The 24,311-nt window shown below is 40.3% G+C and overlaps 2 protein-coding genes across 2 annotated transcripts in view; one reads left to right on the top strand and one right to left on the bottom strand.

Moving 5' to 3' along the window:
- The window catches only part of grk6 (G protein-coupled receptor kinase 6), a 56,387-nt gene extending 46,830 nt beyond the window's left edge, over nt 1–9,557 (bottom strand). Inside the window, exon 1 of the mRNA XM_074611810.1 lies at nt 9,248–9,557. Coding sequence (XP_074467911.1) covers nt 9,248–9,299 — 52 coding nt within the window. The 5' untranslated portion in view covers nt 9,300–9,557. The remainder of the gene's footprint in view (nt 1–9,247) is intronic.
- Nucleotides 9,558–10,645: 1,088 nt separating this feature from the next.
- Nucleotides 10,646–19,592, top strand: nop16 (NOP16 nucleolar protein homolog (yeast)). The gene is made up of 5 exons (XM_074611825.1): nt 10,646–10,859; nt 12,936–13,044; nt 14,752–14,818; nt 16,074–16,180; nt 18,805–19,592. Exons 1-5 carry the CDS (start codon nt 10,753–10,755, stop codon nt 18,946–18,948), a joined length of 534 nt encoding a protein of 177 aa, XP_074467926.1. The 5' UTR covers nt 10,646–10,752; the 3' UTR covers nt 18,949–19,592.
- Nucleotides 19,593–24,311: the final 4,719 nt, after the last annotated feature.

Here is a 24,311-nt window from a genome sequence, read left to right on the forward strand (position 1 = left end):
CTTTCCCAATGTAAGTCTATGGGGAAAAAGTATTTTTGGGCATCACGTGACGGACCCCTTGATCCACACGTGTCAACTCTCCATAAAAGGATATTACCTCCAATCTGGGGACAAAGAGGTCCCCACAGGGTTAATCTTTTGCTCAACTTGATATTAGGTTTAGAAATACATATTTGGGAAGCAATGTAAGTCAACAGAATGTCCTCACACAAGTGTGGTAGAGCATGTTTGTGTGTTTGGAGCAGCTGTAACACACAGCTTCTTGAGGGACCGCAGCAGAGTAAACACAAAGAGCCAACGTCACTCGAGCATTCAGAACAAAGCAGAAAGAAAAAAGGAAGTTCCTGTCCTCTGCGTTAACGCTCAGGCTGCTTTCAAAAGCTCGTACAGACTGATCCACACTCCACAGAGTGATGCAGCTTCAAGTGCAGGGTTCATTCACCACACTGCAATAACAAGAACAAGAGCCAACACGATGCTCACTGTATTACATTCAAGTCCCTGCAAGTTGGTTTTCTTCTCGTGAAGTGAATAGAAACCATTAGGTGCCTTAAAAACTGAACAAATAAACATGACAGTAATCACTTCATTCATTTATCGAAGCAAAAATGCAAAACATTCTCTGGTTTGAGGTTCTCTAATGTGAGGATTTGATGCTTTTCTGTTTTTAGGTCACTGTGAACTGACTGTCTTTGGGGTTTAGATTGTTTGTTTGACAAAACAAGACATTTGAAAATGCTGCCTTGTACTTGTTTGACATCTTTCACCATTTTCTGGCATTTTATAGACTTAAGTAATAGATCTATTAATCAAAAAGATAATTGACAGAGCTGCATTCATTCTGTTTCACACTTTCAGAAGTAGCAAGAGACACAAAAAAGTACAAAAAAGTAAAGAAAAAACGGATAAAATAAAGAATTCTAACCAATTAGAAACTACTATATTAATTGTTGTATTACAAGCACACTGAAACTAATTTAAATCTCAATTTCATCGATTGACACCTGATATTTTTCGATTATCAATTCATCGTTTAGCCTATAAAATAGAGAAAAAAACAAATCACAATTTCCCACCATCGAAGGTGACGTCTTTAAAGCTTCAGTAGTCAGTATATTTTTGGCATCGTTGGGCAAAAATCCCATAATAACCTTTCATCATATTGTGATTCAAGTGTTCTGAGAGAAAACTAGACTTCTGCTCACAACCGAATATTGATTCATATTTGATCAGCGCTGCCTAGTTTGACCGTTTGGTCAGAGTTCAGAGTGATTGACAGCCGGCTCTCATAGACGGCAGATGGACAGCAGACCTCAGATCAGCTCTTACTGCTTGGTTTCCTCCGGTCTGTGAAGTCTTGCAGATGCCGTTAGGAGCACCGGAGGACACAGAGGAACATGATTATTTTCAGGTTACCTGTTTCATGTACTACTGCCATGATATAGCGACCGTTTTATAAAAATAACTTCTTTTTTTTAATCATATTTGCTCCAATCTCGCCTACTGATGCTTTAACGCCGAAAACACACCAGAGCGTCGGCAAACTGCGGCCTGCGATGAGCCCATGGCGGCTCATCATGTCTGTGGAAAGCTCTGAGCTCAGCGAGCTGCGGCCGTTTGATTCTGTGGCAAAGTGCGGCAAGAGTAAAAGTAAACTAAAGTAAGTAAGTAAACTAAAATGAAAAACCCAGGGCAAAAAAAGCCCTTTAAATACTTGCTGCTCGTACAGCTGATAGCTGGCTGGGAGCGTACAGCTCTAATTGATGGCGACCCAGATGAGTATATCAACATTTTTATCAATACAGAGCTCCTCACATCTGGATTTCTGGACAGTCACAGAATTAAGAGAGCAACTTAAAGTATAAAAGTGGGATAAACATCTGGCTGGGCCTCCTTCAGATCTCATCCAGAGGCAGTATCAGTTGTCGAAGATTAAAGAAGGCGTTGCTATGACATTTCTGGGGGACCGATAGCCCTTAGTGATGCTCCAGGATCAAACAAATAGTCCGAGTATAAACTGATAACAGAGAGTTGTTGTGAACACAGCAGCAGCCGCCTCGCTGTGTGTTCTGACGAGGACAAAGTCAATACCGCGCTGCAAGGATTTGCTATTCAAATACCGCGAGGCAGGCAGTTCCTCCTAAAAAATGAATTTTCGTAGTTACAATGCAAACAAGATGTTTTGTTTGTGTCCGGCGGGAAGCAGACGATAACATCGGCAGCAGAATTACCAATGAGCTGATTGATAAGAGAGAAAACGAGATCGCTGACGTCCGCTGTGTGTGCATTAGTGGAAATGTAAAATCAAGACAAACAAGCGATGTCAGCGAGACAGGAAGAAACACAGATTCTCCACCAAATGATGAATGGACATAATTAGACTAAGAGATTAGCTTTTAGTCACAGAGGAAGAAATCATCCCACACTGGCACGGGGGACGGAGAAGAAGCTTTGTGGCAATACAGGTCAAAGGTCACGTCTGAACACTTGTTTTGAGCTGGAGGAAGGACATTTAACCGACGTGATACAGTATCTAAGAAGTTCAGCCTGACATGAGATAACTGCTGCTGCCATACCAACTTAATAACACCATGTCACACCAAAGTTAAGAAAACACATTGATTTATTTTTTTTTAAAATGTCCTTTTCCTAAAAATACTTAAAGACAAACAAGTTATATTTACATCTAGTGCTATTAAAGCACAAAGGTGTTGAATGCGCTCATGCTCCACCTCAGCCGGCGCGCGGCGGCCCTCACTTTCATTGCGCCACGGGGTTTTGCTTGCACCCTCTGACTCGCGCATGCATTAGACTCTTTGGTCCGTGTTTCAAGACGGGTCAGGTGGGTTGCAGACATCGCCGCAGACACCTGTCGCCTTTTACGTGGGCCGAGCCCCGCCCTGGGGGCACGACGCGGTTGGGGCGCACTAAGGACAGTCCGCCCCGGTGACACTTTGTCCACGGCCCCGGGAAGCACCTTCGCCCCGAGCCTCTCCAAGCCGACCTAGAGCCGGTTGCGCCGCACCGCCTCGTATGCGGGACTCCCCAGCCTGCCGTGTGTCGCTCACACCCTCCAGCTGGCTGTTAACGAGGGGCTTTTGGCACAGAGAAGTACTCGTATCGGTACTCGGTATCGGCGAATACCCAAATGTAAGTACTTGTACTCGGTCTGAAAAAAGTGGTATCAGTGCATCCCTACAATTAACAATCGGCCACGCAGCCCACATGGACCCATTCATAAAAGCAGAGCTCCTATGCGTTCACTATACATTCCTGAACTAGTTAATCAAAACGGAGGATGTCCTGGGCAGTGTTAACTGATTTATACTGCGCCTATGCGTTCTGCGTGGGCTGGCGTGGGCACCTCTCGGGCACGCCGGGCATGCATAACACTGCGGCGGATTGGCGTCTCAGTGGTCTAAAGCCTGCACCATGTAAATGTCCCGTCCGCTGTTGAAACCCCAGTCAGAGAGATCCATCACATGTCCCCTCCGCTGTCTCCACTTTGAAGTCTTCAGTAAGCAGAAAATTAAATGATCTATGAATAGTATTCTTCTTTCCTGAAGCCTGACAAGAAACATCAGCTGATTGTTGAACGTCAAGGAACGAAACACAGTCAGGCAGCAACTTATCTTATTTTCATTATTGATGGATTTATAGACTTTTTATCACAGTTAATTGATTATTTTTGAACCATTCTTAGAACCAACGGTGACGTCTTCAACAGAAAAACTCAGGAGAACATAAATCAGCTTTTCAGTAGGACAAATGTATTGAGTTACAGAAGTCGGCTGCAGAGTAAAGCTCGGTATCCTGCAACAATTTGTTTTTGGTGCTGAAAGAAATGTGTCGAGCACAGAGGATGTCTGATTTATAATCGTGTTTACTTGATCAGATTCCTGATTGAAATCGTAGCGTTCTCATTTCAGTCTGTATTTAGGGCAGGTTGGTTGAACGGTTGTGTTTCAACAACATTTAAAGCTTCAGTAGTCAGTATATATTTTTGGCATCATTTAGCAAAAATTCCATAATAACCTTTCAGCATATTGTAATTCAAGTGTTCTGAGAGATAACTAGACTTCTGCTCCTCCTCATGGCTCTGTTTCCAGGCTTTAGAACATCTAGCCCGTGACGGGAGACTTTGACCAATCACAGGTCATTTCATTGAGAGAGCAAACTTGGCGTTCCTTTACAAACTTTCTCATTTTCCAGCTACACCGTGCACTACAAGATGATTCTGAAAACATTTGAGGAGAGAAATAGGCATTAACGTAACAGAATATTGATTCATATTTGATCAGCGCTGCCTAGTTTGACCGTTTGGTCGGAGTTCAGAGTGATTGACAGCCAGCTCTCATAGACGGCAGCTGGACAGCAGACCTCAGATCAGCTCTGACTGCTTGTTTTCCTCCGGTCTGTGAAATCTTGCAGATGCCGTTAGGAGCACCGGAGGACACAGAGGACACATGATGTTTTTCAGGTTACCTGTTTCATGTCCTACTGTCACCATATAGCAACCGTTTTAATCATATTTGCTCCAATCTCGCCTACTTCAGCTTGAGGATTTATCAATGAAGAAGTGTTTATGTTCTTTATGTAAGCCATACTTTTGTTAACTTATTTTTTTGCCAAATAAATGAAAAGCATGTTGAAATCAGAACATGACCTCCTCGCTGTAACATAAACGTACCGAAAACCGTGACATGAACCGAACCTTGAATTTTGTGAACCGTTCCACCCTTAGTCCCACATGATTCAAACAAAAAAAAGAAATACGTCAAGAGAAAATAACAAACTAAATACAATTACCGGTTGGTATTAACAGGCTTTTCTTCCAATGCACAATTTAACCGGTAGAAGTACGCGTAGTATATTTATATCTTTGGTCTTTGCCCGTTACATTTTGCGATGGTTCTCCAGGTAAAAACAACACAGGATCCGTTGGGATATCAATTTGCATTATTTTTTCAATCTCCTGTTTTATATCATCACTACAATTTAAGCATCTTTTTAGGAGAATATTGACCGTAAATAAAAAAAAATAAGCAGAGGAGTTTACAGATGTTTTGTCAGCCCTGAGTATTGTCTGCAGGTACAACATCCACTAATGAAAGGCTCGGACAGTAGCCACTATGTGACCAGGGTAAAAGCCTGCTGCTCATACAGCTTAATTGAAAGCAACTTAAATGAACATATCATGTTGATCAGCTACTCTCTCTTCTCTCATATGGATTCTGCAGCTGGACAGTCAAGAGGACGATGTTTTTATAGAGTTTAGTGAAACCTCAACCATTAAAGTGGAGGGAACAAAAACAACAAAGAAGCTGTTTCAAATCACATACTTTTTCTTTTTAGTTTTACTACATACTGCTCTTACAAAGTACATGTTGCATGCAGTATGTTGGGACATACTCCGTCATAACATTGCACCTTTAACTTTGACCCTCATATATCCGTCACATCTGGTTGTCATCTGACACACTGTGCAGAGGATTGCGGGTCAGAAAAGCATGCTGGCTTGCATACTGCAAGATACGACCAGATGTATTAGGACATCCTGGTATTTTCAGCATATTGCATTTGACCTATTGTGTATTAGGACATACTTAATCTTTTCCTGGCATACTAAATAGCATGGTAGTCTGGGTATTAGAACACACATCCTGTTGGGTATGAAGATGTTTCTGCACGCAGGAAGTGACTCCAGCCCGAAATATAAACTCCTGAGAGTGAGCACTCCTAAATTACACCTGTCTGTGCACTAACACCGGTGTCACACTATACATGATTGTTGGGTCACTGAAACGGTTTCCTCTCTTCCTGCCGTTTGCAGCCACGATCACGGGAAGTTGCCTAATGTTGCTTTAAAAGTTTTAAAGGAAAACTCCACCCTGAAAACTTTAACACCATCTTAAAGCGCCTTTGTTCCAATTCTATAGGCACATTTTGTTCTGTTTACAGACTTCCTTTTCTTTCTTTAAAACCGAGAGAAACTTTCATGTAAGATAAACTTAATGAGAGTAATCTGTGTTATTTGTGTGAACTTTTCAAAGCTGTAAAATCTTTGAAGGGCTCCTTTTAATTGGCTTAAACCAGGGGTCAAACCAGAGACAATGTACTACGGAGTATTAGGGCCACATTGAAGGAAAAAACATCTGAGATTTACAGAATAAAGTCAGAATATAACCAGAATAATGTCATATCTTTACGAGACAAAGTCGTAATATTACGAGAATAGTCATAACTTTACGAGAAAAAAAGTCGTAATATTACGAGAATAAAGTCATAACTTAACGAGAAAAAAGTCGTAATATTACGAGAATAGTCATATCTTTATGAGAAAAACGTCGTAATATTACGTGAATAAAGTCATAACTTAACGAGAAAAAACTTGTAATATTACGAGAATAATGTCATAACTTCACAATAAAAAAGTCGTAATATTACGAGAATAAAGTCATAACTTTACGAGAAAAAAAGGAAATAACACGTAAAATTACTACTTTATAATATTATGACTTTATTCTCGAAATCTCCGATTTATTTTTTATCTTCAATGTGGCCCTAATACTCCGTCGTACCGTCGTACCATAGACCTACAACAATGATAAATAAAAATGAAAATGTAAAGAAAAAAACAGTTATTCATTTCCACTACCATTACCTTTTCTTCCTTTAAAACCGAGAGAGTGCCCCCTTTTAATAGGATTAAACAGTCTAAAAATCATCTTCTGAAGACTTCTGGTGGGTGTGTTCACACATCTAGCTGCATGATTCTCTGCATGGCATGTCTGTCCTTGAAAGTTGTATATCTTTGCATACTAGCAAATGTGTCTTTTTATATACCTGAATCAAACAAGGTCCAGTCAGTCTGTCCAACAAGGTCATAAAGATGATGATTATATAACACTTTTTTGTTCCCCGTATGATAAAAGAACATCTTGTGTAGGGCTCCAGAGAAGTCAGAGAGGTCAAGGCCTGCCTGCAGAGCTGCATGGGAGATAATGGTTGCCTTGCTCATGGGCAGATGGGTAAGTGGTCCTCTACATACAAGCACAACAAGATAAACTGCATTGAGAGGATAAGCTCACAGCGAGGGATCGTGATCTTCTCATGTCCCTCTGCAGATGGCTTTAGGATTAACGAGTCACCGCAACCTTTTGTCTCGTGTTGAGAATAACACAGAACTCTGATGATAGTATATGATAAGTATACTGTTCTCACGAGTGTTGTCATGCACAAGAGCACTGAAAGATGTAAACATTTGCATTTAGCTGACCTATAAAGCTGCAGTGACTTGTAGCCTGCAGGCATCAAAACATGAGTTCCAGACTCTTGACTGCATAGCACAGCAGGGGTCTGCAACCTGCGGCTCCGGAGCCACATGAGGCTCCCTGTGGATTTATAAACATGGATAACTGTTTTTTGTTTACATTTTCAATTTTATTTATCATTGTTGTAGGTCTATGGTACGACGGTACGACGGAGTATTAGGGCCACATTGAGGGGGGAAAAAAATATTATAAAGTAGTAATTTGACGTGTTATTTTCTGTTTTTCTCGTAAAGTTATGACTTTATTCATAACTTTACTTTTTATTTCATTCTTATTATTATTTCATTTTTTTTGCCTAAAATGTCTCTTTTGATAGTAAAGCTTGCTGACCCCTGGCATAGCAAATAAATGCACTAAAACACTAAAACAATGCAATTCTGTGCACAATTGTACAAACCCCTGTAAAGCACAGCTGCTATGCTTCAACACATCCTGTTTCGCAAAACGACAGGACGATGCTGCAACATCAGCAAAGGGAAACCCGATGTGTCGCTGCAGTCACAGTTGCAAACCCCTTTCCGGACCTCTCATACAGTACTTGACGTTTCACAGCCACACCAAACTCCTGTATAGAATCAGGCAATTTTGACCTACCCTTTAATTTCCTGTGTGCACTGTACACAACAAGACATTTCACAAGTGTTTAAGACCCTCTCTTTAATTCGGCTTAAATTAAATAAATATTAAACTACATCTATCTTCTTTTACCAAGCATTGAAGGTGGTTAGTACAACAGTGTTATTGAGCACCACCAACAAGGAAGGCATTGATTTTAATCACAATGAAAGTAATTTATTAAAAATACATTATGCCGAATTGTCTAATATTTGCTAAATAGTTAGTTAAAGCCTTAAAATAGGCCAAAATACGTATTTACAATCACAAATATGCCAGAAAACTTTAAATTGCTTAAATTGACTAAGGAGTTTGGTGTGTCATATAGTTTTTACCTGTCTTTTAATTTACTGTGTGCACTGTACACAAAAAGACATTTCATAAGTGTTTAATATCCTTTCTTTTAAATTCGGCATACACTAATGCTTAAATTTAATAAGTATTAAACTACATCTGGCTAGCTTAAGGCATCCCTTAGCGTGGTTAGTGTATTACAACAGTGTTATTGACAGCTGAGCACCACCAACAAGGAAGGCATTGATTTTAATCACAATTAAAGTAATTTACAAAAAAAGAAATGATGCCGAATTGTCTACTAGTTGCTAAATAGTTAGCCAAAGCCTTAAAATAGGCCAACATACGTATTTAAAATCATGCATAAGCCAGAAAACTTTAAATTGCTTAAATTGACTATGGAGTTTGGTGTGTCATACAGACGTTCCAGTGCCACGCCAAACTCCTGTATAGAATCTGTACTGAATCTAATTTACTGTGTGCACTGTACACAACAAGACATTTCACAAGTGTTTAAGACATTTTCTTTAATTCGGCATACACCAATGCTTAAATTTAATAAATATTAAACTACATCTGTCTTCTTTTACCAAGCATTGAAGGTGGTTAGTACAACAGTGTTATTGAGCACAGCGCAACAAGGAAGGCATTGATTTTAATCACAATTAATTAATTTATTAAAATAAAAAATATGCCGAATTGACTACTGGTTGCTAAATAGTTAACCAAAGCCTTAAAATAGGCCAAAGTACGTATTTACATTCACGCATAAGCTGGAAAACTTTAAATTGCTGATTTTTAACATGGAGTTTGGTGTGGCGTTCCATGCACTCTAATTTCCTGTGCGCATTGAAGTGCATCATCACAATATATGATCACCGGCTTAAGAGGAAGTGCAGTAACAGTTTGCATCCTATCCTATGTCCGGGTGCATATCCCTCCTGTCTGCAGGTAAAGGTACCAGGTCTCTCCATCTCCATCTCCATCTCCATCTCCATCCTTACCTTCTCGAGCCTTCAGCAGCACCGTGTTGGCCACTATGTTCTCCAGCTCCATGATGATGCTTGCTCTGGATCCAGACCCCCGTGAATGCACCCTCTCCACCGGGTTTATGTTGATGCTGTCGGGGGTTTACAGCAGCATCTGGATCTCTCTTTATTCCTCCTTATAATAAAACACACCATGCACCACCACCTCTCCTCCCACCAACCAGCCAGACAGAGGAGGACAGATTCTGCTGTGGCTCAGTCCTCCTGTCCGGTAACAGCACCGGCCTGCAGCACCACTCCTCCTCTTCCTCCTCCTCTTCCTCCTCCCTCCATCTCTCCGCCCCCTGAAGCTGCTGTCAGAGAAGAGGAAGAAATACAGACTTCTCACTCTGTCATAAAATTGCTGTTTAATAAAAATTTTAAAAAATAAAAAAAACTGTGTATATATATATATATATATATATATATATATATATATATATATATATATATATATATATAAAAGTATATAAAAGTAGGTAAATAAATAAATATATATATATATTTTTTATTTATCTATTTTTATTTTTTTTATTTTTGGCTTATCAGCAGTCAAATTTGAATATAAATTAACAAGATTAAGTGATTGATGATATTCAAAAACTACAGCTGTCATGAAGGTTTGGATTTATTTATATATATATATGTTTTTTATATTATAAAAATATTTTATAAAATAAATATAAATAAATATTATATATATAAAAATAAATAAATATAAAAATAAATATTTATACAAATATTTATATATATATATATATTAATTAAAATTTTATAATATACTTTATAACATAATGTATATTAATTATTTAGTTGAACAATGAACAATAATGATCCATTGCTTTCTTATAATGATCCAGACTGACATCTAGAGGATAAAAGTAGCAGGTGTTTCAAACCTTTCTCAGAAAATTAAAATTGTTTACTCACTTTTTGTAAATTTCAGTGATTCCTTTATTTTGACAATGTTATTATAAATTACATGTTTGATTTAAACATTTTCTGAATTGTCAGTTAATATTTCGAGTGTATAGTTAAATATGATCCATGTGTTTTCTTTTCTATTTCCATATTGATCTAGTGTATATTTGTTCCAGATGAATGTGTACTAATTTGTGCTTCCGAGTTGTAATTAAATAATAATACAAATTAAAAAAGTGTTACAAATGTTTTGTAAATTTCTGTCATACTTTATTTAGACAATTTTATTATATATTATTTTGTTCATACAAATATGTTCCATGGATTTATTTCTACATATTATATTATTATTATTATTATTACCATATTGACTTGTGTATATTTGTATTAATGTGTGTATTCAATAAAACTTTATTAAAACATAAAAACTCGAACATGAAGTTGTTGGTCACATGACCGGAACAAAACAAACACGTGCTTCCGGTTCCTTCCTGCACGTTGTTCTTCTCAACACCAACAAACCTCCTCTGTTCTGTTAAAAACAGAGATAAAACACCAACATGCCGAAAGCAAAGAAGTCCGGGAAGTCCAAGAAGTTCGACTACAATCTGGACCGGAAGAAGCTGAAGAAAAAGTTCATTAAGAAATACAACCCGAGGATCGAGAAGTAAGAAACGAGCAGGCTAGCATGTAGCTAATGCTAGCATGGGAGCTAACAGTGGGCATGTTGTTGACACCACATGAGGAGGGTTTATCTACCTGAGGAGCATTTAACCTGGCTGTTTCTAGTTTATTTATTTTATACAGTGGTGGAAGAAGTACTCCCACCCTTTACTGAAGTAAAAGTACAATACATTGGTCTAAAATAATTAAAATTAAAAATGTATATTAAAAGTATTTCTGCATTATGCACAATGGCTCCGTTCACAGTGTTCTATTATTATAGAATATTACATTATTCCGTTTTTTGATACTTGTAATATAGTACTAATTGCATCATATATAATGTTTGTTTATTTAAAAAGTAAAAATATAATATTTCCCTTTGAGTTATAGAATCAGAATGGTGTTTATTGCCAGGTGTAAGAGGTATACACTAGGAATTTGCTTTGGTTTTGTTGGTGCAATTCAAACAGTACAATAACAAAATAATAGATAAAAACGTTAGAATAAAATAAGAATAAAATAAATTCTACCAATATGCAATATACAAAATAAGCTATAAACAGATAGTGCAAGTAGCCTAAAAAGAGACAGTGTCAGAATTGTACAGTACAACAGTCTGGCACATTATTTTCTCAGTTAATCGAATAATTAATCACAGTCTAATAAAAAGTGAAATAACAATGAAATATTCCCAAAGCCAGAGGTGTCACCATTAATTTCCCTGTTTTATTTGGACCCAACACACCAAAACCCAAAAGATATTCAGATGAGACAAAACACAACAAATCTTCACATTAGAGAAGAAGTACTCAGATCCTTTACTTAAAGTAACAGTACAATACCATGGTCTAAAGATACTCCTTTACAAGTAAAAGTCCTGATTCAAAGTCTCACTTAAAGAAGTATTACCTGTAAAATGTATATAAAAAGTACCTGTCTCCTTTCACAGTGTTATATTATTATAAAATATTACATTATTCTGTTTTTTAATACGTGTATACTTCTGGGTAAACCAGTATTATGATACATCATATCTAATGTTTGTTTATTTAAAATATATATATATATATATATTTCCCTCTGAATTATAGTGAGGAGCATTTTTGTGCTTTTTTTGTAGTTTATTTATTTTATACAGTGGTGGAAGAAATACTCACATCCTTTAAGTAAAAGTACAACACCATTATCTAAAGATACTCCATTACTAGTAAAAGTCTCACTTAAAGAAGTATTATCAGTCAAATGTATATAAAAAGTGGGTATGTTTTGTTTATTGTTTTTTGTTTTTTTATTTAACAAATTCAAATTTACAAACAACATGGCTCATAGATCATTGCATAAGAGTAAAAGGACAAGGTGCATACAGAACAAGAACAAATAAAATATGTAAAATTATACATGAAAATAATAAATTAAATTAAGGGCTGTACCTGTAATTCATATTCTTCTATTATACTAAGAAGTTACAATGCATTTTTGTTTTTCATGACTTTAAGGGCCTTTATGTAAGAAAGAAACTCAAAATGAAACACATTAAACCATTATTAGGTTTCACTTTCATATACTTGGATTTGTGCAAATCAAATTATCCAAGACTGAGAATGTTATTCACCAGAAAGTCATCTTTGTTATTGTCCATGACAAGACCACAGTGGGCATGTTGTTGACACCATAGAAGGAGGGTTTACCTGAGGAGCAACTTACCAGGCTGTTTGTAGTTTATTTATTTTATACAGTGGTGAAAGAAGTACTCGCATCCTTTACTGAAGTAAAAGTACAACACCATGGTCTAAAGATACTCCTTTACAAGTAAAAGTCTCACTTAAAGAAGTATTATCAGTAAAATGTATGTACTCATTATGCACAATTGCTCCTTTCACAGTGTTTTTTTATTATAGAATATAACATTAATACTATTATACTTCTGGTTAGATCACTAGTATAATACTGACTGCAAAATGACAGAAATGTACCTTTTTTGGGGGTCATATAATCACACAGAAACTTCAGATGTGTTCTGTCCTTCTCCTGCAGAAGCACTGATGTTGTCGTGTGTCTAACTCGTCCTCTCGCTCAGTTCACAGATTCGAAATGCGTGGGACGACAGGAAGTCCTTGACCACGAACCTGCAGGAGATGGGTCTGGCTTCTGATCCAAACCGCACCCTGCCGATACAGAGAAAGAGCGTAAGTAACCGCTGCGGTTCTGTTGTACGTTCCCTGTGTTTTTTTATTTACCCCGGGTCTTCAGAGCACGACACAGTCAGTCACAGCGTCTTATATCCAGATCAAATCAGTATCACTATTGATTGCCACATTTACCGCTGTGGAATTATGTTTTCTGTTTGTTCAAATTTGGTACAAACATCCACTCGGGACTCAAGGATGAACTGATGAGATTTTGGTGGTCAAAAGGTCACTGTGACCTCACAAAACACGTTTCTGGCCAAAACTGAAGAATTCATATGCTAATTATGACAATTTATCATAAATGTCTAACAGAATAAAATGATGAAGTGGTGACTTGACCGGTTGACGGAGGCGTACAACCGCGAGGCGGTAATTCTAGTTTCCTCTGTCATGGTGTACTCTCTGAAATCTCTGAATCAATGCTGAACTCATGTATTCATGTACAATCTTATTAGAAAAATATCTATAAAGGATTCAATATGTGATTGAAGCAAGATGACCTGTCAATCACAACAGATATAAGGTTACAGATTAATTATACATGGATTATCCGAGATGTATTTTTGTGCCGAATGTGACCAGAATCATAGTCGACCTTTCGCTGATCAGCCCACTGAATCAGGAGATGAATGATTGTGTTAGCTGCTGATTTTGATTTTGTGTGTTTATAAGTTATTAATTATTCAAATAGAAATAAATGAATGTCTTCAAACAGGTCAGGATTTTAAAACATCTGTTCATGTTCTGTAGTTTTCATTTGTGCCAGAAGGGAGCAGCAGAGTGTTGGTTGTGATGATTAAACACTGGAGAAACCAGAACCTTTAAACAAACATCCACTTCATTTAAGGCAAAGGTCTGCAATCCTGTGGATTTATAAAAATGGAAATGAATAGCTGTTTTTTGTTTACATTTTCATTTTTACTTGAGAATAAAGTCATAATATTATAAAGTAGTAATTTTCCGTGTTATTTTCTTTTATTCTCGTAATATTACGACTTTATTCTCGTAAAGTTATGACTTTATTCTCGTAATATTCTGACTTTATTCTGTAAATCTCAGATGTTTTTTCCCTCAATGTGGCCCTAATACTCCGTAGTACATTGTCTCTTTGGCCCTCACTGCATTAGACTTATATACTATATACTTAGACTATAAACTGTGTTACCTTCATCACAATGATCACATGTTTTGCTGCTCCAGACAGATAGTTTTGATAGTAAAGGTTGCTAACCCCTGCCTTAAGGAGTCACTTAATTTATTATTTGAAACAAACTTGTATAAAATCTGGATGCTCTTCATTTTTTTTGGTGCTTTATTAATTTTTTTATTGTTCTCTGGTCTTCACTGCCGCTCTCTTGCTGCTGTGGCAGTTTCGCCCTGCGGCTAATTAAACTTAATGTCGTCGGGGCTGCAGCTTGTGTTCCAGCAGCCTGAGACGGCGTTTAGTTTAAGATAGAGGAGCGACGCATAAATGATTAATTTTCTGCCTCCCCTGGGCTCAGGAGCAAGGACAGTACCTTGTTTTGTTTCTTTGAAATGCCGTCACTGATGAAAAAGCCCACATGTCATACTGTACCTGTCATGCCACATTAGAGAAGAAGATGGAGAAGAAATTCATCATCCTCAGTTAACCCAGAATCCAAAACACACCGGCTGCTGACATCCATTGTTTCCTTCATGATGTGTTTCTGTTCACACGTGTAGCTCCTCGGCAAAGACAAAGTGACTAAAGCTCCCGTCAACACCGTGACCAAGCCCTACGTTCTCAACCGTAAGTCATTTCCTTTTTGAAAACCTCATCATGCTTATAGGCATTTGGCAATAGGCTTGTTTTTGTCCATCCGTCCTCTGAATGCTCTAGGTCTCTAGTCTGATCCATCCATCCTCTGAATGCTCTAGGTCTCTAGTCTGATCCATCCATCCTCTGAATGCTCTAGGTCTCTAGTCTGATCCATCCATCCTCTGAATGCTCTAGGTCTCTAGTCTGATCCATCCATCCTCTGAATGCTCTAGGTCTCTAGTTTGATCCATCCATCCTCTGAATGCTCTAGGTCTCTAGTCTGATCCATCCATCCTCTGAATGCTCTAGGTCTCTAGTTTGATCCATCCATCCTCTGAATGCTCTAGGTCTCTAGTCTGATCCATCCATCCTCTGAATGCTCTAGGTCTCTAGTTTGATCCATCCATCCTCTGAATGCTCTAGGTCTCTAGTCTGATCCATCCATCCTCTGAATGCTCTAGGTCTCTAGTTTGATCCATCCATCCTCTGAATGCTCTAGGTCTCTAGTCTGATCCATCCATCCTCTAAATGCTCTAGGTCTCTAGTTTGTGGCTGTAAAGTTTCATGAGGCTGTGATTATCCTAGAGTTCACCACAGGTCATTTTATACAGTGAGGTCAATGAAATGTCTCCTATGGGGACTAACATCATCACACATGAATACAGTTGGGCTCATTGGATCCACAAGAGTCTCAGCTTTACAGTAATACCCAATTTATGTAATTCCAAGACTGTTTAGGGACCCCAGTATGCAGAACTTCTGTGCCGATGTGTATACTCTTTCACTTAATGTCACCACTCTTTTCTTATACGAAGGCTGTTTCACACCACTTTCCAAGGATCTATTAGTTTTATTCAGCTGGACACTCGATGTGATTTCAGCCTAATCAGACCGATTTGAATGAAAGCAGAGCTTCACTTCACTTCCAGCATGTTTTGTTATTATGCTCAGTTGCGTAGAAACTCGAGAGGAGTCGGCCTTCAGCAGCAGCTGCTCTGGATTTCAGACGCTGATTGACTTTTATTCCTCCGGCAACACCGGCGGTGCTTTTAACGCTGTTGAATATTTCATTTTTACAGAGACTGACTGAGAGGGGTTTACATATTTAGTTTCAGTTTTAACATTTATTTTTATGCCCTTCTGTCTTAACACCAGAATTTAACAGGAAAAGATGGATCAAGATGGGATAATATGATGAATCCTTCTGCCTTTATGACGCGTTTTACATCCTGATTTGTGTTTGCAGTGCTGGAGGAGGAAGCCAACCGTCCAGAAAAAGACTCCAAGACGTTATCCTCCGACCTGATCGAGTACGCTCAGTACATGATCCGAGAACACAGCGAGGACTTCAAGGTAAGAGCAGCAACCGGAGTCTGAACGTGTCCTGGAACATGTTAACCACAATAACAGAGCTGGCCCAGTATTTATATTGAGTATGATTAACTGTCAACCATTTTCCATTTCGATACTACGATAAAAACAAACAATAAATCTCATGTACTTCAACATTAAATCCCTTTTTACCGTTTGCATACTCGTTTTTCCAAATTTGTTATTAATCCCTGATGATCCTCAAGTTTCTCAACATTTTACAATTACATTTGAACACATCAGGATAACGTTATATATCGCTTAATACTCATTTTTACTGAAGAGCTTGAGCGCACCATAATGTAACTGAGTACCCCTCTGCTCACTCCTCCCTTTCCAAGACTGCAGTAACGTGAGCTGCTGAGTGGCGTTCGCCTCACTCAGTGTTAGGGATGCACTGATACCGATACCGGTAACGGGTCCGATACTGTGCTCATGTACTCGTACTCGCAAAACGGCTCCGATACAACGGCACCGATACCACTTTACGGCAGCGTGACGTTAACCTCTCGTCACCATCTTTCAGGTCCTATCGCATGCGCTCACGCTCCACCTCCCTGACGGTGCGTGCGCCGGCCCTCACTTTCATTGCGCCACGGGGTTTTGCTTGCCCCCTCTTACTCGGGCGTGCGTTAGACTCCTTGGTCCGTGTTTCAAGACGGGTCTGGTGGGTTGCAGACGTTGCCACCGACCCCTGGCGCCTTTTACTTGAGCCGAGCCAAGCCCTTGGGGCACGACGTGGTTAGGACGCACTGAGGACAGTACACCCCGGTCGACAGTCGCACCGGGAGCAGGGGACTCAGTTCAGTAGATGAGTGAGGGATTGATTCAGCTGAGGAAGTACTAAGAAAGTCACCTGTAGGTGAGGGTTGTTACCTAGATGACGTCAGTTTACAGTTTAATATGACCTGCTGGGAGCACATCTTACATCAAGATTAGATTCACTGGCTGGACATGTTTAGAAAACAGTTCCCCCTGATGGTGCATTCAAGGACATTCTGAGATATGAGGGCTGGCTGCCAAGGTCTAAAACGTTTCCTTTGTACCATCCTCGACGTGCTCCGCTTCTGCGGAGGAAACTTAATTTGTCAGTTGAATATTTTTCTCTTTGTGATAACGCCGTCCTCTGTTTGGTTTCCTTGAAATGTTTTCTGAAGGACACAGAAGGTTTCAGCTGCATGACATTATTTCATAGCTGCTGCTGAGGTTTATTTTTCTGATAACTCTAGATTTGAAGGGAAACGCTGGTGCACGTTACGGACAGCGCTGAGAAGAGCTTACTGTGTTATTTAGTATTTTATTGCTCAGAGTCGGCTGGCAGCTGGAAGTTTAAATTACTCCAGCGTTTATCAGAAAAGTGCCTCATTCAAATGGATTTTCAACAGTTGCTTTAAACTGAGTCATCACTGGGAGCGCTGCCAAGTCACAGTCTGTCAATAACACAGCGTTTTGTGTGTGAGGGTAATTGTTTTCTGCAATGAAATATCCTTCATCGAAAATATTCCATCCTGGACTTTAAATTCTGAAACGCTGAGTCAGTCACCTGCAACTCATTAAGGGATGCACCGATAACACTTTTTGTCAGACCGAGTACAAGTACTTAAATTTGGGTACGAGTACCGATACGAGTACTTCCCTGTGCCTAAAGACCCTCGTTAACAGCCAGCTGGAGGGTGTGAGCGACACACGGCAGGCTGGGGAGTCCCGCATACGAGGCGGTGCGCCACCACCGGCTCTAGGTCGGCTTGGAAAGACTCGGGGAGAAGGTGCTTCCCGGGGCCGTGGACAAAGTGTCACCGGGGCGGACTGTCCTTAGTGCGCCCCAACCGCGTCGTGCCCCCAGGGCGGTTGCTCGGCCCACGTAAAAGGCGCCAGGGGTCTGCGGCGATGTCTGCAACCCACCCGACCCGTCTTGAAACACGGACCAAGGAGTCTAATGCACGCGCGAGTCAGAGGGTGCAAGCAAAACCCTGTGGCGCAATGAAAGTGAGGGCCGGCGCGCGCCGCCTGAGTTGGGATCCCGGGCCCGCGGGGTCGGGCACACCACCCGCCCGTCTCGCCCGCACCATCAGGGAGATGGAACGTGAGCGAGTGTGATAGGACCCGAAAGATGGTGACGAGAGGTTAACGTCACGCTGCCGTAAAGTGGTATCGGTGCCGTTGTATCGGAGCTGTTTTGCGAGTACGAGTACATGAGCACAGTATCGGACCCGATACCCGATGCTGGTATCGGTATCAGTGCATCCCTAAACTCAGCTAAGGTTTCTTTAGTCCATTAATCGGTTTTTATGCTTTTTTCATGCTGAATGACTTCTTTCCAAGAAACTTATGAGCTCATCTCTGATAAACATCAGATTTAAAAGTGGAGCTTTTGTGTGATTCTTTGTGGAGAAACTCAGTTTTACAGATCAGTCGATTAAACCAACTAATCATTTACTCGTCAAACTCGTATGAGTGTTAGTCCACTAAGGATTTCTTTGGTCGAGTACGGCCCTAATGTCAACATTTTCACTGTAGGCATCCAAACATAATACTAATTTTTACATTTGCAACAAGAATATTTCTGTAGTTTTTAACCAAAGTCCTGCTCTTTCTTCTCCCTGCAGGCGATGGCCAGAGATGAGAAGAACTATTACCAGGACACGCCCAAACAGATCAAGAGGAAAATCAACGAGTACCAGCGGTGCCACAAGGAGCACTACGACGCCTTCATGAGCTCACTGGCTCCTCCACAGCCGGCGGTCCAGTAGACTGTTCACCCTGTTCTGGACTTGATATCATTCTCTGTATCAGGATCTCATTCTGGAGAGACTGTGTGCACGCCACCAGCAGTGACAGGAAGTGGAGACGTCCAGGAGCACCGAGGGACGAGCACCACTTCTGTGTCTCGTTAAGGACCTTTCTGTTGCTTTCCTCCCCGTCAAGATTTCCTGTTTTTCCATTTGCAGCTGTGTGTGATCTGTGTTCTGAATGTCAAACTGTCATTGACTGAGATGTATTTTTTTAATGTATCATTTAAATACCTTCAAGCTCATTTTTGCAGATGTGTTTTTCTTTCACTGAAGAGTTCTCAGATGTTTCCCTGATCATCATACAGGACGTTTTAGATCTTAAAGCTGCAGTAGTCAGTATAGTTTTGGCATCATTGGGCTAAAATCCCATAAAAACCTTTCATCATATTGTAATTCAAGTGTTCTGAGAGAGAACTAGACTTCTGCTCCTCCTCATGACTCTGTTTTCAGGCTTTAGAACATCTAGCTCGTGTCTACAAACCCAAATGCATGAAAAAAACAAACAGAACAAGACAAAAAGAGAAAAACTAACCTGGGCTGTAAATATGTGTTATAACTCTGTCAGCTGTAATGACCAAAAATAAATACTCTTCTTACCCTCACTCAAGTTGTGACTTTTTCTCGTAATATCACAACTTTGTTTCTCGTAAAGTTATGCCTTTATTCTGTAAATCTCAGATGTTTTTTCCCTCAATGTGGTCCTAATACTCCGTAGTACATTGTCTCTTTGGCCCTCACTGCATTAGACTTATATACTATATACTTAGACTATAAACTCAGATGTTTTGCGGCTCCAGACAGATTTTTTTGTTTTTGTTTTTGTCTAAAATGTCTCTTTTGATAGTAAAGGTTGCTGACCCCTGGATTAGAGGACGATAAATCACATGTTTATTTCTGCTTTCTTATATCGTGTTGATCATCTTTCAAACCCCTCAGATTTATTTTGCAACCTCTACTCACTGATGTGTTTTTAATGGTTTATAGTGTGACTTCTCAGAGCTCACATCGCCCCTAAACAAACTTATCTTATTTATTTGTTTTTGCATTACAAAATGTGCAGTGGCTCATTTAACCCACGTTGTCCTCTATTTACAGCTTGTAATGCTTGTGCAATAGCACTGTCATGCACGCAAAGTATTTCACATATTAACTGCTTTTGTAAAGATATATATATGTCCTTGAGATACAAAACAAAATGTGTAAAGCACTCAACGTCAACATTTTGTCCAGTTTCTAATTAAACACCTCGACATCTTTGCACCTGAAAATCACCTGAATAGAAAGTCCTCAAGTCCTCATGCTCCATCACACTATAACAAAATCCCATGATCCTCAGGCTACGAGATGCTCTATAGCTCCAGTTCAGGGATATAATAACATCCACAATTCTACTTAATTAGTGTTCAACAGCATCTGTTAACAGACTCCAATCCTTGAAATGAAATCGACATTTGATGCATCATCATCTGGAGAACTGTGGTTGCATTGATGGCTCGAGGGGAGAAAACAGTTTGAAGTATAACAGAGGCTATAGTGTGACAGGTAGATAGAAACATACATCACTTTCAGGGGAGCGTCTTATTTAAATGTCAGCTATAAAGCTGATGGAAGCAGATTAAGAAATAGAAAAACGTGTCTGTCCATGCACGGGCATGTCTCTCTGAAAACACATTCAGCTGTGTCGTCTATAGAACACGTATGAACACTGAGTCATCCAGCTTTATGTTGACTTTGTTCCCATGGCTGCAGACTATCCGTATAGAATAACAAAGCAGACAGAAACCTTTAAAACTTTTCTAAACTTTCCGTCTTTCAGCTTCAATGTCAGAGTAAAAGTAGTGACATGTTTTCCTCAAGGATGTTCAATTGTGATAGAACATTTTCTTTTTTTGGTTTAACAATACAGCTTAAATGACATTTAGCAGTGAAACCTGCGCTAGAGACACACGACGCAGCTGGGACCAAGAAACAGGGACGTTTATGAAATCAAAAGGAAGCGTTGGATGAATGAAAATGAGCACATGTGAGGTCGGAAAGCTGGAGTTGTGATTAGGAGATGGAGTCGAGCAGTGGAGGACTCGGGACTCTAAAGCAGTGGGCTTTAGGGACGCCTTTACACCACTGCATCGCATCTTTTCAGTTTTAAGGCCCCCCTAGAGGGAACTTATCTTATATCTTATAGCACTTTTCTACTTTTAAGGTCACCCCACAGGGTACTACGTCATGTTTTCTCCATTTAAGGTCACCCTAGAGGGCACTACGTCATGTTTTCTCCATTTAAGGTCACCCTAGAGGGCACTACGTCATGTTTTCTCCATTTAAGGTCACCTTAGAGGGTACTACGTCATGTTTTCTCCATTTAAGGTCACCCTAGAGGGTACTACGTCATGTTTTCTCCATTTAAGGTCACCCTAGAGGGCACTACGTCATGTTTTCTCCATTTAAGGTCACCCTAGAGGGCACTACGTCATGTTTTCTCCATTTAAGGTCACCCTAGAGGGCACTACGTCATGTTTTCTCTATTTAAGGTCACCCCAGAGGGCACAACGTCATGTTTTCTCCATTCAAGGTCACCTTAGAGGGTACTACGTCATGTTTTCTCCATTTAAGGTCACCCTAGAGGGTACTACGTCATGTTTTCTCCATTTAAGGTCACCCTAGAGAATACTACGTCATGTTTTCTCCATTTAAGGTCACCCTAGAGGGCACTATGTCATGTTTTCTCCATTTAAGGTCACCCTAGAGGGTACTACGTCATGTTTTCTCCATTTAAGGTCACCTTAGAGGGCACTACGTCATGTTTTCTCCATTTAAGGTCACCCTAGAGGGTACTACGTCATGTTTTCTCCATTTAAGGTCACCCTAGAGAACACTACGTCATGTTTTCTCCATTTAAGGTCACCCTAGAGGGCACTATGTCATGTTTTCTCCATTTAAGGTCACCCTAGAGGGTACTACGTCATGTTTTCTCCATTTAAGGTCACCTTAGAGGGCACTACGTCATGTTTTCTCCATTTAAGGTCACCCTAGAGGGCACTATGTCATGTTTTCTCCATTTAAGGTCACCCTAGAGGGCACTATGTCATGTTTTCTCCATTTAAGGTCACCCTAGAGGGCACTACGTCATGTTTTCTCCATTTAAGGTCACCCTAGAGGGCACTACGTCATGTTTTCTCCATTTAAGGTCACCCTAGAGGGCACTACGTCATGTTTTCTCCATTTAAGGTCACCCTAGAGGGCACTACGTCATGTTTTCTCCATTTAAGGTCACCCTAGAGGGCACTACGTCATGTTTTCTCCATTTAAGGTCACCCTAGAGGGCACTACGTCATGTTTTCTCCATTTAAGGTCACCCTAGAGGGCACTATGTCATGTTTTCTCTATTTAAGGTCACCCCAGAAGGCACTACGTCATGTTTTCTCCATTTAAGGTCACCCTAGAGGGCACTACGTCATGTTTTCTCCATTTAAGGTCACCCTAGAGGGCACTACGTCATGTTTTCTCCATTTAAGGTCACCCTAGAGGGCACTATGTCATGTTTTCTCCATTTAAGGTCACCCTAGAGGGTACTACGTCATGTTTCCTCTATGAGAAAGGCTTCCTAGGACACATACTGTCTATGATGGCTAAAACAGCTGATTAGAAACTCCTTTAGGAGGGTTATTCAGGGCCAAGAAATCGACTTTCTCCAGGTTTCTTGTTTACCTGACATTTAAAGAATCATCTCACTGGAGAGAGATGGCTGTAAACCGACAGTTACTTGAGTCTATGTAAATGCGCTGAATGTCTGCACCAAATGTCACGTCAATCCATCCAGTAGTTATTGAGACATTTCAGTCAAAACCTGAAAAATCAACCTCACGGTATAGCACTAGAGTTAAAGTCATTAGGGTTGATACTCAGGGGACCATGATGATGTACAAAATGTGAAAGTTCACTACATAAACCTACACGTCACATAGTAAAACCAAGACACATGCAGTAACTTCCCTCCCTGCGTGTGTCATGTGAACCTTGAGCTCATTATCTTTATTGTCTTCCGTCGTGGTTTCAGATTATCTGCTGCACATGTTAACAATAGTTTGACTGACATCTGCTCGTGTTGACCTTCTCTGTGTCTGGTTTATCATTTACAGCCTCGTTCCAGTGAAAAACTCCCTGAAAGTTCCTGCGTGAGTCACGTGTTTGACCGTCGAGAAAACACCCTGCGGCGCGTTCAGGAGCGCTGGGAGGAAACTTGATCAGCACAAGTCTTTGGGCAGACTGGAGGTATGTGAGGTATGATTGCTCAATGATTCACACCAGCTGTGGTTGTTTTCCTTCAAGACTCATCCAGTAAAAATGTATTTTAACTCAAACTCACTACAATAGATAAAACATTTCTTTTATAAATGAGTTGTTCACTTTAAACCCTACGTCAGCCCACATTGTCTGCTCACATTTTCAAAGTGCCTTTCCCCTTTAGTTCATTTACTAGGTAGCTAACCAGTCCAGTCTCACCCAATGTTGCATGAATGAACAAGTAAGGGATAATGTACAGCGAGCTAATGTTACTTTGTTTACGTAAGTATTTTACTCAGTTTACTTACATATTTTAAGCCCAACCATGATGTTTTTCCTAAACCTAACTAAGTGGTTTTGTTGCCTAAACATAACCAAGACTGATTCACTGTAACGTTTGTGACGTTAAATGACACGCCAAAATGTTGTGCTATTTTTACGCCTTCTCAATGTACTGTTTGTGTTTGACAAATTAATGGATTTATTTGGCAAACTAATGGATTATGTCTAAGGATGCACTGATACCACTTTTTTTCAGACTGAGTACAAGTACAAATATTTACATTTGGGTACTCGCCGATACCGAGTACCGATACGAGTACTTCTCTGTGCCTAAAGACCCTCGTTAACAGCCAGCTGGAGGGTGTGAGCGACACACGGCAGGCTGGGGAGTCCCGCATACGAGGGGATTCTCCCCGCCGGGGAGGGACGGGGCCACCTGCTCCCGGTGCGACTGTCGACCGGGGTGGATTGTCCTTAGTGCACTCCAACCGCGTCGTGCCCCCAGGGCGGGGCTCGGCCCATGTAAAAGGCGCCAGTGGTCTGCGGCGATGTCTGCAACCCACCCAACCCGTCTTGAAACACGGACCAAGGAGTCTAACGCATGCGCGAGTCAGAGGGTGCAAGCAAAACCTTGTGGCGCAATGAAAGTGAGGGCTGATATGGGATCTCGGCCCCATGGGGTCAGGCGCACCACCGGCCCGTCTCGCCTGCACCGCCGGGGAGGTGGAGCGTGAGCGCATGCGATAGGACCCGAAAGA

This window comes from Sebastes fasciatus, chromosome 16 (assembly GCF_043250625.1).
Source record: "Sebastes fasciatus isolate fSebFas1 chromosome 16, fSebFas1.pri, whole genome shotgun sequence".
NCBI lineage: Eukaryota > Metazoa > Chordata > Actinopteri > Perciformes > Sebastidae > Sebastes > Sebastes fasciatus.